We start from the raw sequence: 16,156 nt of genomic DNA, 5'->3' as shown, positions 1-16,156 counted from the left end.
AAGGAGCAGTGACCCCAAAGGAGGCTGAACCAGACCTACCTGCTAGTGTTGGAGGGTCTCCTGCAGGGGTGGGGGGTGGCTGTGTCTCACCATGGGGACAAGGACACTGACAGCAGAAGTTCTGGAAAGTACTCCTTGGTGTGAGCCCTCCCAGAGTCCGCCATTAGCCCCAGCAAAGAGCCAGGTAGGCTCCAGTGTTGGGTCGCCTCAGGCCAAACAACCAACAGGGAAGGAACCCATCCCCACCCATCAGCAGACAAGCGGATTAAAGTTTTACTGAGCTTTGCCCACCAGAGCAACAGCCAGCTCTACCCACCACGAGTCCCTCCCATACAGAAACTTGCACAAGCCTCTTAGATAGCCTCATCCACCAGCAGGCAGACAGCAGAAACAAGAAGAACTACACTCCTGCAGCCTCTGGAACAAAAACCACATTCACAGAAAGAAAGGCGAGATGAAAAGTCAGAGGACTATGTACCATTTGAAGGAACAAAATAAAACCCCAGAAAAACAACTAAATTAAGTGGAGATAGGCAACTTTCTAGAAAAAAAATTCAGAATAAGGACAGTGAAGATGATCCAGGGCCTCAGAAAAAGAATGGAGGCAAAGATCGAGAAGATGCAAGAAATGTTTAACAAAGACCTGGAAGAATTAAAGAACAAACAAACAGAGATGAACAATGCAATAACTGAAATGAAAACTACACTAGAAGGAATCAATGGCAGAAAAACTGAGGCAGAAGAACGGATAAGTGACCTGGAAGACAGAATGGTGGAATTCACTGCCGCGGAACAGAATAAAGAAAAAAGAATGAAAAGAAATGAAGACAGCCTAAGAGACCTCTGGGATAACATTAAACGCAAAAACATTCGCATTATAGGGGTCCCAGTAGGAGAAGAGAGAGAGAAAGGACCCGAGAAAATATTTGAAGAGATTATAGTTAAAAACTGCCCTAACATGGGAAAGGAAATAGCCACCCAAGTCCAGGAAGCACAGAGAGTGCTGTACAGGATAAACCCTAGGAGAAACACGCCGAGACACATAGTAATCAAATTGGCAAAAATTAAACACAAAGAAAAATTATTGAAAGCAGCAAGGGAAAAATGACAAATAACATACACGGGACCTCCCATAAAGTTAACAGCCGATTTCTCAGCAGAAACTCAACAAGACAGAAGGGAGTGGCATGATATACTTAAAGTGATGAAAGGGAAGAACCTACAACTAAGATTACTCTCCCCAGCAAGGATCTCATTCAGATTCGATGGAGAAATCAAAAGCTTTACAGACAAGCAAAAGCTAAGAGAATTCAGCACCACCAAACCAGCTCTACAACAAATGCTAAAGGAACTTCTCTAAGTGGGAAACACAAGAGAAGAAAAGGACCTACAAGAACAAACCCAAAACAATTAAGAAAATGGTCATAGGAACATACATATCGATAATTACCTTAAACGTGAATGGATTAAATGCTCCAACCAAAAGACACAGGCTTGCTGAATGGATACAAAAACAAAACCCATATATATTGCTGTCTACAAGAGACCCACTTCAGACCTAGGGACACATACAGACTGAAAGTGAGGGGATGGAAAAAGATATTCTATGCAAATGGAAATCAAAAGAAAGCTGGAGTAGCAATACTCATATCAGATAAAAGACTTTAAAATAAAGAATGTTACAAGAGACAAGGAAGGACACTACATAATGATCAAGGGATCAATCCAAGAAGAAGATATAACAATTCTAAATATATATGCACCCAACATAGGAGCACCTCAATGCATAAGGCAACTGCTAACAGCTCTAAAAGAGGAAATCGACAGTAACACAATAATAGTGGGGAACTGTAACACCTCACTTACACCAATGGACAGATCATCCAAACAGAAAATTAATAGGGAAACACAAGCTTTAAATGACACAATAGACCAGGTAGTTTTAATTAATATTTATAGGACATCCCATCCAAAAGCAGCAGATTACACTTTCTTCTCAAGGGCACATGGAACATTCTCCAGGATAGATCATATCTTGGGTCACAAATCAAGCCTCAGTAAATTTAAGAAAATTGAAATCATATCAAGCATGTTTTCTGACCACAACGCTATGAAGTTAGAAATCAATTACAGGGAAGAAAACGTAAAAAACACAAACACATGGAGGCTAAACAATTCATTACTATATACCAACAGATCACTGAAGAAATCAAAGAGGAAATCAAAAAATGCCTAGAGGCAAATGACAATGAAAACACGACGATCCAAAACCTATGGGATGCAGCAAAAGCAGTTCTAAGAGGGAAGTTAACAGCAATACAAGCCTACCTTAAGAAACAAGAAAAATCTCAAATAAACAATCTAGGCTTACACCTAAAGGAACTAGAGAAAGAAGAACAAACAAAACCCAAAGCTAGTAGAAGAAAAGAATTCATAAAGATCAGAGCAGAAATAAATGAAATAGAAAGCAAACAATAGCAAAGATCAATAAAACTAATAGCTGGTTCTTTGATAAGATAAACAAAATTGATAAACCATTAGCCAGACTCATCAAGAGAAAGTGGGAGAGGACTCAAATCAATAAAATTAGAAATGACAAAGGAGAAGTTAAAACAGACACCGCAGAAATACAAAGCATCCTAAGAGACTACTACAAGCAACTCTATGCCAATAAAATGGACAAGCTGGAAGAAATGGACAAATTCTTAGAAAGGTATAACCTTCCAAGACTCAACCAGGAAGAAATAGAAAATATAAACAGACAAATTACAAGTAATAACATTGAAGCTGTGATTAAAAGTCTTTCAACAAACAAAAGTCCAGGACCAGATGGCTTCACAGGTGAATTCTATCAAACATTTAGAGAAGAGCTAACACCCATCCTTCTCAAACTCTTCCAAAAAATTGCAGAGGAATGAACACTCCCAAACTTATTCTATGAGGCCACCATCACCCTGATACCAAAACCAGGCAAAGGTACTATAAAAAATGAAAATTACAGACCAATATCACTGATGAATATAGGTGCAAAAATCCTCAACAAAATACTAGCAAACAGAATCCAGCAACACATTAAAAGGATCATACACTATGATCAAGTGGGATTTATCCCAGGGATGCAAGGATTCTTCAATATATGCAAATCAATCAATGTGATACACCATATTAACAAATTGAAGAATAAAAACCATATGATCATCTCAATAGATGCAGGAAAAGCTTTTAACAAAATTCAACACCAATTTATGACAAAAACTCTCCAGAAAGTGGGTATAGAGGGAACCTACCTCAACTTAATAAAGGCCATATAGTACAAACCCACAGCAGACATCATTCTCAATGGTGAAAAACTGAAAACTTTTCCTCTAAAATCAGGAAAAAGACAAGGATGTCCACTCTCACCACTATTATTCAACATAGTTTTGGAAGTCCTAGCCATGGCAATCAGAGAAGAAAAAGAATAAAAGGAATACAAATTGGAAAAGAAGAAGTAAAACTGTCACTGTTTGCAGATGACATGATACTATACATAGAGAATCCTAAAGATGCCACCAGAAAACTACTAGAGCTAATCAATGAATTTGGTAAAGTAGCAGGATACAAAATTAATGCACAGAAATCTCTTGCATTCCTATACACTAATGATGGAAAATCTGAAATAGAAATTAAGGGAACACTCCCATTTACCATTGTAACAAAAAGAATAAAATAACTAGGAGTAAACCTACCTAGGGAGACAGACGACCTGTCTGCAGAAAACAATAAGACACTGATGAAAGAAATTAAAGATGATACCAACAGATGGACAGATATACCATGTTCTTGGATTGGAAGAATCAATATTGTGAAAATGACTATACTACCCAATGCAATCTACAGATTCAATGCAATCCCTATCAAATTACCAATGGCATTTTTTACAGAAGTAGAACAAAAAATCTTAAAATTTGTATGGAGATAAAAAAGACCCCGAATAGCCAAAGCAGTCTTGAGGGAAAAAAACGGAGCTGGAGGAATCAGACTCCCTGTCTTCAGACTATACTACAAAGCTACAGTAATGGTAGTGGCACAGAAACAGAAATATAGATCAATGGAACAGGATAGAAAGCCCAGAGATAAACCCATGCACATATGCTCACCTTATCTTTGATAAAGGAGGCAAGCATATACAATGGAGAAAAGACAGTCTCTTCAATAAGTGGTGCTGGGAGAACTGGACAGCTACGTGTAAAATAATGAAATTAGAACACCCCCTAACACTACACACAAAAATAAACTCAAAATGGATTAGAGACCTAAATGTAAGACTGGACACTGTAAAACTCTTAGAGGAACATAGGAGAACACTCTTTGACATATATCACAAGAAGATCTTTTTTGATCCCCCTCCTAGAGTAATGTAAATAAAAACAGAAATAAACAAATGGAACCTAATGAAACTTAAAAGCTTTTGCACAGCAAAGGAAACCATAAACAAGACTAGAAGACAACCCTCAGAATGGGAGGAAATATTTGCAAACAAATCAACGGACAATGGATTAATCTGTAAAATATATAAACAGCTCATGCCGCTGAATATTAAAAAAACCATCAACCCAATCCAAAAATGGGCAGAAGATCTAAATAGACATTTCTCCAAAGAAGACATACAGATGGCTAAGAAGCACATGAAAAGGTGCTCAACATCACTAATTATTAGAGAAATGCAAATCAAAACTACAGTGAGGTATCACCTCACACCAGTTAGAATGGGTATTATCAGAAAATCTACAAATAACAAATGCTGGAGAGGGTGTGGAGAAAAGGGAACCCTCTTGCACTGTTGGTGGGAATGTAAATTGATACAGCCACTATGGAGAACAGTATGGTGGTTCCTTAAAAAACTAAAACTAGAATTACCATATGACCCAACAATCCCACTACTGGGCATATACCCAGAGAAAACCATAATTCAAAAAGACACATGCACCCCAATGTTCATTGCAGCACTATTTACAATAGCCAGGTCATGGAAGCAACCTAAATGCCTTTCGACAGACGAATGGATAAAGAAGAAGTGGTACATATATACAATGGAATATTACTCAGCCATAAAAAGGAACAAAATGGGGTCATTTGTAGAGACATAGATGAATGTAGAGACTGTCATACAGAGTGAAGTAAGTCAGAAAGAGAAAAGCAAATATCGTATAGTAATGCATATATGTGGAACCTAGAAAAATGGTACAGATGAACCAGTTTGCAGGGCAGAAATAGAGACACACATGTAGAGAATGAACATATGGACACCAAAGGGGGAAAGTGGCGGGGGGGTGGTGGTGGTGTGATGAATTGGGAGATTGGGATTGACATGTATACACTGATGTGTATAAAATTGATGACTAATAAGAACCTGCTGTATAAAAAAATAAAATAAAATTCAAAAAAAAATAATAATAGAGCTCACAGGTGCTGAGTGGCCATTAAGTGTGTTAAGAACTTTATATGCATTATCTCATCAAAAGAAAATTGCATCGTGATGAAAACATTCTGGAATTAAATAGTGGTGATGGTTGCAGAACCTCATGAATGTTCTAAAACCACTTAAGCGTATACTTTAAAAGGGCAAAGTTTATGATAGGTGAATTAGATTTCAACTAAAAAAAGAATGTGTATGTGAAAGAGTTTTGGAAAATTACAAATGTAGAGGTAGTCCACAAAGTACTGTGAAGGATATAATAAGGAATAAGTCAGTCTTGTTTCTTACCCTCAAGCTCTTTCTAATATGGTTGAGGAGTTAAAACAGGTACATAAAAACTAACACCTAAAACAGGGTGTGAGGGAGGACTGTCGTGAGCTTACAGAGTTTTATTAGACAGTCTGAGGATGAAGAGATGAGTGATGTATGCAGCCTTCAGGAGAGTGATATCATTGTCAGGATATAGTTTCATGGAATCAGAGGAGCTATAGCATTCCAAAGAATGGGGATATAATAAGAAAGGTATACTATCCTTAATGAAGATTTGATGAGAAAATGAAAATACTATTTTCTTAGAATGTATGACCCTAAAGAAGATCTTTCTAAGGTGGTATCACCCTAGATCTCAGCCACTTCTGGTTCCTTATTGTGTGGCGCTATGAAATGTAATCAGTTAAAAAGAAAGGTGTACTTTTCAGTAGCCCTACTCTTAACTCCATTCTCTGAGCATGCCTTGGTTTCAAGATCTTCTGGAACATGGACACGAAGACATTCTTTTTTACAAAGTCCCTCCAACTTGGTGAGGTTCCAGTACTGATATTTATTAGCTATATGAGTCGGGGCACATTATTTAAACTCTCTGAGCAGATGGGGAAAGTAACACTTAACTTTTAGGTCAGCTGGGAGTTTCAGGTAGATACCTGGTATGTTTTTCAGTGCCTGGTACCCGGTGAGCCCTCTGGTATGTAGGGCCTAGAAAGAGAGACGGGGGACAGAGGGAACATATCTTCTATGTCCCTGGGTATCTTTGGGATCCACTGGCTGTATTACAGCTGTCCAAACGCTGGCCACACAGTCGGAGGCTCCCTGAGAACCTTTGGAACCCTCCCCAACAGTGCTGCTCTGCTCCTGCCTGCCAATCCCTTAACTCTTTTGTGGGTGTGAATATTTGCATGCATGATTTATCTTCTCAATTTGATTGAAACCTTCCTGAAGGGCAGAGAACACACTTTACATGTTTGTATTGTCTACACACTTAGCAAATGCAGAATTCATATTATTCAAATTTTATTTATTAGCTGAATGAATAAAAAAGTATAAATCAGTAGGGAACATGGAAGACGGGAGCGGTAACCTCTTGTTTTTGAAATGGTGTGGGGTTTCTTTTGGGGGGAGAGGTTGCGTTTCCAGCTCAGTGCCAGGTTAAAATAACTGGACCCAAACCACTTCTTGACATTATGGCCCATCTAGATTGGTAAACACAATCTCTACCAGCCAGTAGGGCCCCTAAGTCATTCATTTGGAAATGTTTTGGGGTTAAATTAGCAATGATCTGAATCAGTGTGTTTGTTTTGAGGTGAGAGAACAGGCGGCTCTCTGACTCTCGTCCTCTGCAGTGTCACTTACTCCCGGAAACAGTGACTATAGGCCCCAGAGTCCCCTTCAGCCTTAAAACCTCTGTTCCTTGGTGAGGGTTAGTCTCTGGAAGGGCAAAACATAACACTCAGCCTGACTCCGACTTCAGTTGACAATGTAGACTTGGACCATGGGAGTTGTTCTGCGCTCGGAAATGAGCGCGAGCATTGAGTGCATTTGAAGACATCGTCAAGTTTTCTCTAAAGGGGGGCCCTGGAGTATAGAACTGTATTGTGTTGCACAAAAGAAGCTTATAGACCATAAACAAACCTCCTTGCTAACCTACATGCCATCCTGGGTTGCACACTTGTTCACTTGCTTAGTGATACTCTAAGAGTATGATAAATAAATGAACAACAACAATAAAAAGACAATTTTTCACTATGTACTGGTTTCCTGGACATAGTTGAGCCAAACGCTTCTTCATAACAACCCCAGAGTAGGGGAAAAGAAGCAGTGGACATATGTGTATGCCATACAGAAGCTAAAGCTTTATATATGTGTATTCTGTTTCATCTGTTTCGAATGCATATAGATTGAAATACATCTGCATCTATAACACACAAACATCCTGCTTGAAGTATGCCCAAGAGACTGAGTATACCATTAAATCTTGATCTTTGTTAAAACAAATATTTTTCCAATGAATATGTGATTGCAGATGGAATTAAGAGATGCATTAACTATGGTGTCACTTGCTAAAACTTTCAAGTTCCTTTCTGGTGTCATCTTTCATTTTTCCTTTTAACTTGGTCTAATAATATAATCCTTATTCTGAAATGAGCTTTTGTGAAAAAATCAGTAATTACCTTTGTCACTATTTATTTAATGAATCCATGGAAAGACTTCATTAAATTATAAATGCCTCGTTGCTGATATTCTCATAATAGATTTTTGAAATTATGGTGTGAGCCAGTTATCTATTTCAAGGAAGACACAAAGTTGAAAAATCAGTACATGTCCAGTGAAATTACTGCTGGTTTTGCTAATGCAATGTCATGAGAATTTGCCAGGGACGATCACATTTAATCCCAGAGAATAAGAATTTGAAATGAAATTTTTTTAATTGTAATTATCTATTGGCAAGAAAGTTTAGCAAGTTTTGTTTATATAATTGAAATGACTTGCTATCCTGTCAATATGGGAGGGATGTGTTTTGAGAATATTTACACTTTCTGAATGGAATTGTAAATATTGGTCCTCTAAACATGCTTGATATTAATATTTTATAGTTTATATGCCGTTTTAATTTATTTGTTTTTAGGGAAAAAAATTGGCCCATTGGCTATTATTTATGCTTAAGTTGTTTTTCAAGGACTTGATGCAACCTGGGGTGGGGTAAATAATGTCTGAGTTAGGGTACAGTCTATTGTTTGAACCTACTTTGGTCGTATTCAGTTCTGGTCTAGCTGTCTCTGGAGTTGGAATCCATGAGATGTTAAAGATGTTGGAAGTTGAAGAATCAACATATGCAGGGAAAGATGGGCATCATTTAAAAGTCAGAAGCTTTCCAAGTATCAGCAATTCTCACTGTTTCTTAATAGTTTATTTTACTATGTTGCAAGAAATGAATCCCTGAGAAATATGGGCATTTACCCTAGAAAATAAGCATTTTGCATTTCATGTTGCAGAAACATTTATGGATAAGGTAAAAGACTCTTTTTCAGAGTTTGGTGCATTTTGTATCTTTAGCATTGTAATGCATCTATTCACAGAACTTGAATCTCCTTACTGATTAGAACTCTGATGAAAATAGCCTACTATAGCCTTCCTATCAGAACAAGTAGGAAACTTGAAGAATTTCTTTCCATCTATCCTGGGATAAGATGCATGACTATAATAGAAGAGACAGTAAAACAATCAGCTCTAGAGTAACAAATATCTCCATGTACTTGTTATGGTGAAAGAGCTGATTCCTAGGTTCCAGCAGGAATTTAAACCTGTTCTGTCGAATATTTCTTCCTGACCCCAGTAAAGTCTAGGAAATGTCTCAACACTACCTTGGTCATTTTTAGATAACAAAAAAAATCATCTGTTCGTGTTTAGACATAAGTAATTTCAGCTTACTCCTTTGTAATAATAAATACAATTTCAGTTAAAGCCAGTCCCTTATCCCTTTACCCCTGCTTGGGCTGCCTTAGAGCTGTCACTTGCACTGGGTGAGGGAGCAGGGTTGTTTCTCCTCTTCTTTACACGATGTTTACTCTTCTTCCTCCTTGACTCCTCCAGGGATGAAGCAGGAGAAGGAAGAGGAGAGAAGGGGCAGAAATGATCTTACTTGGCTAATACAATAGTAACTGTCTAGCTATGCTTAGCCCATGCTTAAGATTGACACTGAGGGGCACTCTTGGGGGGCATTTTGGTGGGTTTTTTTTTTTAGTTCTCTTAACCACATCCTTCAGATGGTCATTTAGGATTTCCGCCTCAGTCCCTGGGCACCCATCACTGCAACTCCAGGTTCTTTCTCTTGAGTTGTCTTAACTACTCACCACCTCTCTCCCCAGGGGACCTCTTGGATAGAATACAACACAATTCAGTGCTGGCTCTCTAACCCATGGTCCATGTATAATGCTCACATGTTCCTTCTAACAAACTAATGTACAGGTGAGCCCTGGTGCAGTAATAACTTCTTGCTCTGCCATCAGAGCATTAGCAGTCACAGTCTCTCCCCTTGAAGATTTGTCAGGCAAGCGTCAAATCCCAGGCAAGGGCAACTGGGGTTGCTGATTACCCCAGCGACTGCCCCAAGTTCCAGGAGACAAGTATCAAACTTTCTGAGATGTTCCATTAAAGTCCCTTTCCCGTGCACCCCTAAGATAAGGGAAAAGTAACCTTCTACCTTGGAGGCACACGCAAATCACATCACATTTAAAAATCCTCTTCTAATTATCAATCGCTTCTTGGTCTTTCTTGCCTCTTTAATGGGCTGCAAACAGGTAATTAATTCAGGGTCTCAAAAGCAGTTTTCAGTGCTCTTCTTTGCAAGTCTGGCTTAGGCAATCTTGTACCTCATTTTGTAAAATGGAAGTAGAAATCTGTGTTTGTTTGCTTTTTACTTATTGGTATCTCAGGATTGCAGCTGAAACTGAGACAAAAAGAGTCCATTTTAACATCCTATCATGTCCACATATCAGTTGCTTACTATCCTCTATAAAGTTATTTTAAGCACGCATTGATTGATACATACAATCTGCAAAGCATAGTAAGAGGCTCCATGGTGCTCCTACTCTAGCCAGAAAGATAAAACAGGTAACAAAGAACAACCAGATTTACCAAATCTGTTAACTGCAGCTAGAAGATGACCCAATATTCCTAAAATTCAGCCTAGTGTAATGAGTGGGAGCTCAACCTCTGGAGCCCGACTGCCTGGGTTTGAATCACAGCTTTTCTCTTTCTAGCTGCGTGACCTTAGCCAAGTTACTTAGTCACTCTGTGCTTCAGTTTCCTCATCTGTCAAATGCAGATAAAATAGTACCTCTTTCCTGGGGCTGTTAGGAGAAATACCAGAGTTAGTATTTATTTGTAAAGTGCTTAGAACACTATAGAAGTGTGGTTTAAATAAAGATAATAAACCTCTTAAATAATATTCTTAAAAAATTTCCTATGGAGTTACACCACATACGTGTTAAAATATAAATATGCCATGTTAAATATTTTACTGAAAATGAGCAAATAGGAATTCTACCAAAATGAAAAAACAATGAGTGTTTGCACCAAAGACCTATGCTAAAAAGATGTCTAAAGATGTCTTTATAGGCCCTTGGATAAAAGGTTAGTGTTTATTGGAATCCTGTTGTTTAGTTATCATCTGAATCAATCTGCCAAAAACCGAAATGCCTTACAATGGCATATATTTAAAAATAAGGATCTTGAGAAATATGGTAGAAAATAAAAATAAGCCCAGGGGAAAACAGTATAGCAGGGGTCTGTGCAGCTTGTAAAATTTCCCTACTCACTTTGACTCTGAGTTTCCTAATAACCAATGTCAGAAAGGAAATGTGATTTTTAAGTCATATTGTTCATCAAGCCCAAAACAAATCAAAACACAAAAAAAGAAAAACCATACTAACCTATTATAAGAAAGAGATCTTTTATGGACACCAAGAACCAGGAATAAGAACTATAGAAGGAGACAATGGCAATGACCAGTGTCCCAAACAACATCTTCAAATACTTCCCTTCAATTAATGCAGTGTTATACAAGATTTTTTTTTTTTTTGCAATAACCCTCAGTGTAAACTGATGCCATGCTCTTGCTGCTTAGTTCAATGATGAGAATCCAGCAAGAGGTCAAGAGGATGTGGTCCAAATCTTCTGGTTTCTGAAATTCTGATTTTAAATTTCTGCAGCAATGGATGGACTATATGTCCTTTGCATCCCTTTTCCCCCATGTCGTTCCTCTCAACTGAGGTTTGATAAAAGGTGAGCTGCAGACAGTTTGAGGTTATGTACTCTGACAAGGGCCCACACTGCAAGTATTCTGTGCTACTGATTAAGGGCAAATCCACATGCTTTAAAAATCAACTGAACTCATGGTAGAGTTGACAGCCCTGCTGTTAGAGAAGGTGTCTCTCAAAGACAGAGGACATAAGCACATGTTTCTCTTTGCTGCCTTGTATTATGAAATTATAAAGTTAACAGCCACAAACTTTGCACTTAGAATGTTGCTTTGCATAATTCAGAGAGGTAGTCACTTTTAGATACCCATATCTTAACTTCATCTTAGCTTAGGTATAAATGAAGAATGAGGGAACTGAATTCTAACTCTAGCACCTCTCTATTTAGTTATATGACCTTGAACAACTCATTGCACCTTCCTGTGTCATAGTTTCATCATTTGCAAAATAAAGAAATTCAGTGAATTTCAGACTCTTAGCATATGATGGTTTTTGTGTGTGTGAATAATGATTGTACTCATTAAATGCCTGTCTGTGTGCCCATACCCTGTAGAGTGATTTTCTATTTTGTGAGCTTTTGTCCACTTTGTATTTAGAAATAGACTTCATTGCTCTGATTTCACCAGTTATTAAAAGGGAGAATTTCAAGCCTCATTTTTCTTGTGAAATGGAAGGCGTGGATTAAAGGAGCTATGTTAACATGAAAGTATATCCTTTAACACAGGCAGCTGTGCACCTTGTCTGTGGCAACCTCTGGGAAGAAGGCAGCTCAATTCTCTTGAAAGCGTGTCTTTTGGAATATCAATTATCCATGAAAGAGATGCTTCAGATTTATCCAAATGTCAAGAACCTTGCCGGAGCTTTTCAGAAGTAAAATCGGAGGAAAGCAGCTGTTGTTCTGAAGCATGTTTTTGAGCAATACCCTGTATGTAATTCTTATTAAATGATGATGAATCAGCACAACTTCATACAACTCTTTTTACTCCCCTCCTCCCTTCCAGCATCAAGGAAAAATCGGAGTTAAATTTAATGTTGGGACAGATGACATCGCCATCGAAGAGTCCAATGCAATCATTAACGATGGGAAATACCATGTAGTCCGTTTCACGAGGAGTGGTGGCAATGCCACGTTACAGGTGGATAGCTGGCCAGTGATTGAGCGCTACCCTGCAGGTAAGCCAGTGAATGTGTATCGGGGGAAGATTTTATGAAAAACAAACTGGAAAACGAAGCATTGTTTTCGTCCGTTTCACCCAACTGTGGGTTTTCTGAGAAACCATCAAGTATTTATCAGATTTTAGAGTCATGTGAATGTAATGCTGTCCTAAACTGTTCTTGATACAGTGTACAAATGGCATTTTATAGGAGAACTTGAAGGCACACGTTATCGTTTGCAAAATTCGGGACATCAGTGAAACCAAAAAAATGCACACATAAAAGGCACAACATGTCAAAGCTCTTTTTTAACTGGATCCTTGCATTTGAACAAAGGAAAGGCTTTGTCAAAAGTAACAAAGTTAAAATTTAAACCTAAGAGAGGGAATATCATACCACTTTTCTGTGAAAGAAAATAGGACGAGAGTTCCTTTGATGGTGGTACATAGCTGAGACTCATGAAAGCTGCAGGAGGACCATGGGACAAACAGAGAAATAGTAAAGGAACTATATATAGTACCATAGAACAGCAGTTATAAGAACATGTAAGTAAATGAAATTTGTTTTCACTGTCATATAACCATGGGGTTTCGCAAAGATTCTGTGACACTGGTAGTATTAGTCATTTCAAGTCTATAAAATGTATGTCAAGCTATTACTGATAAAATAAAAATTATCTTGTTCATAATTAATGAGTTTTGTCAGTACTGTTATTGAAACAAAGGCAGTAGATTAGAAACTTAAACCAGTGTTACTTGTGATTGCATATATTCTCAATTTTTAAAATGCTATTTTAAAGTAAAATCCAAATTAAAAGTCCAAAGGTATTTTACTGAAATTATTATCCTTTCCATATTTTAGTACAAAAGAGGTTACTAAAAACATCAGTCTCATTTATCTGTGTATATAAAGATAAAGAAAGATTAGTATAAAGAAAGATTATAAAAAGAAATTTTTATTTTGCACAATAAAAATGATTACCAAAATTTATATATAAATTTCTCTATTACAGTATTTGTTTCTTGAAAGAAACAATTCGAGGAAGTAACTGACTTACTAAATAAAGATCAATTTTTTTTAGTACTACTTATGCACAATTATGGAATGAAATGTCTGTGATACCCTTTTGGACCTTTCATAATTTACAGCATCTACATCTTCAAGCCACATTTCAAACCTATTCTATAAATCTGGTGCTTTACAAATATTTGCTGAATTAAATGTAATAAAAAAAAACCCCTGCTCTATGACAAAATTCAGAAGCAAGCACATTAATAATATGCCCAGTGCCTTTTATAATACTGGCAAATAGTAGACACTCAATAAATATTTGCTGAATTGATGTCCTTGGAATTATCCCGGTTTTAAACTACAATTACAAGAATGCACACCTTCTGTTACCAACTTTAATAAGACTAAGGAATGGAAGATCTGGAAGGAAAGTAACTTAAATATGTATGCAGTGCTACATAGCCCCTGCTAATCCCTTATTGCATGTACTGAATCCTAGTAGAAATGTAATTTTTATGATAACTGCAGCCTTAGTGAAACAACAGAAACGTAAACTGGTGAATTTCCTAAAATCCAGATTAATCAATGCATGTTTACTGAGAGGAAGTCATTGCACTGGACACCACTGAAGATATAAAGTAGGATAAGATCTAGACTCTGCTCCTGGAATGTTGTCATCCGTGAACAGTGAACCTGACCATGTAAAATGATAAATCCTGTTACTATTACAGTGTGGCAGTTGCCTCTTGAAGCCTAGCTTTGTTTCACCAGTTAATTCTTTAAAATTATCTTAGTTTAGTAACTTTTCACTCTTATCATACTTCCGAACTAGTATCTTTAAGAGCCCTATTCTAGAGAATGTTAATGGTGACTTATGAGAGGAGAGAGGAAGTCCCGCTCTCAAGTTAGTTTGGGAAATTCTGGGTTAACTAAGTTAAAAATATCTATGCTTGTGCTTTGTTATATTAATACCATAATGAATCTCTAAAAGAGAAATATAGTATGCATTTCCCAAGCATAGATAATCAGAACCTCGTTTTCTAATGCACTAATGCGCTTGGATAAATATTTTATGTTTTTAAAAATTTCTATACCTCACTATTTTAATATATTTTATCTGACTAACAACCCTTTAATTGTGCACATACCAGATACTATATTCTAGGCATAGTCCAAAAAAGACATGATCCCTGTCTTTTTGTGGTATGCTAATGTCCAGTTTGAATATCAGTAGCTGAGATTGGAGCAGTGTTAATTAACTAAGTCAACAAATATTTCTATATTTTTTTCTAGACTAATAGTTGTTTAACACATATGATGTCTTATGTACCAATTAAATGGATGCTCAGTATACGAAACAACATAAAGTCTATTTAAAAATCAGAAGCTGGCAAAATCATGATAATTAAGGAAGGACTCTTCAGTAATACTCAATTTAGCTGCCACCTTTTATATTTAGTCAAAGATTCTAAGTGTCCTTTCACCAAAAAGTATTTTAGATGTTATTAATAAATCAAAAGTGAGCAAAGTTGCAGTTGTTCTGAAGGATACAAGCAAGGGTAAAACACAGAATCTGCCCTTGAGATTTACAAGTATGTGTCATCTAGATTAAAGTTTTTAGAACAAAGTGATCTTATGTATGAGCTCAACAGAAATGTCTAGCATATCTCTTTTATATTGGTTTGTGGTATGAATATTTTTATTTTAAAAGTTTTTTTTTTGTTTGTTTTTTGGTTATTATTCATTAGAAAATCAGACGGACTGATGCTTTTACCGCTAAATCCTGTAATCAGAGAAGTGGAAACCAACAGACTATATCTGGTTCCTTTTTAAGTGCCTGCACTGCAAAATATAGGTAATAGGGGTTGAAATTAGTAATTAAGTATAGCACTTAACCTTCCATTATAGGACTTTGTGGTAAGTGCTTTTATATGAAGCAATTCATCTGGTAGCAACACTGTACCTTTAATGAAAAGTACCTAAAGCATTGACCAGTGGTATTAGCCTATAATTGTCTGGAAGGCTTTCATAGAGAAACTAATTAGTAGAGGTAGATTTTATGCTCTTTTGGAGTGTATGAAATATTCTCATAACTCAACAATTCACATGTTAGAATAAATATTGAATTTTCTGAATAGAAGACCCAGTTTTCATTATTTTCTGTGCATGGAGCAAAGTATAGAAATAATATTTTGCAAACCATTTAAAGTTGAGAAAGCCATGTCTTGGTGCTTATCAGTTAAAGCTCTAGAATGTAATGCATCATTAATCCCTGATTTGTTCCTAATTACAGTTAGCAAAATTTTCTCTCTCAACAAACATAGACTTCGTCTTCTCATGATGTTAATCCACAAAACCTAACATTATTTTACTAGCCCAGACTAAAGATTTCTCCAGATAAACCACAGTTACCTTCGAGGATAAACCATTGAATTCGTTTGTCTACCACAGAATGCCAAAAAGATGTTATTTATTCTGTACAAGGTCAAATATTCATTTT

The 16,156-nt window shown here is 36.9% G+C and overlaps 1 protein-coding gene across 21 annotated transcripts in view; it reads left to right on the top strand.

Moving 5' to 3' along the window:
* The window catches only part of NRXN1 (neurexin 1), a 1,110,559-nt gene that overhangs the window by 925,959 nt on the left and 168,444 nt on the right, over window positions 1-16,156 (top strand). For all 21 annotated transcript variants that reach the window (XM_068563995.1, XM_068563994.1, XM_068563993.1 and 18 more), the window contains one exon: window positions 12,492-12,663. In XM_068563995.1, the coding sequence (XP_068420096.1) occupies window positions 12,492-12,663 (172 nt within the window). The remainder of the gene's footprint in view (window positions 1-12,491; window positions 12,664-16,156) is intronic.

Source organism: Eschrichtius robustus, chromosome 15 (assembly GCF_028021215.1).
Source record: "Eschrichtius robustus isolate mEscRob2 chromosome 15, mEscRob2.pri, whole genome shotgun sequence".
NCBI classification, from domain to species: Eukaryota; Metazoa; Chordata; class Mammalia; order Artiodactyla; family Eschrichtiidae; genus Eschrichtius; species Eschrichtius robustus.
Note: the sequence above shows the minus strand (reverse complement) of the source record. Positions and strands in the feature narration are given on the sequence as shown.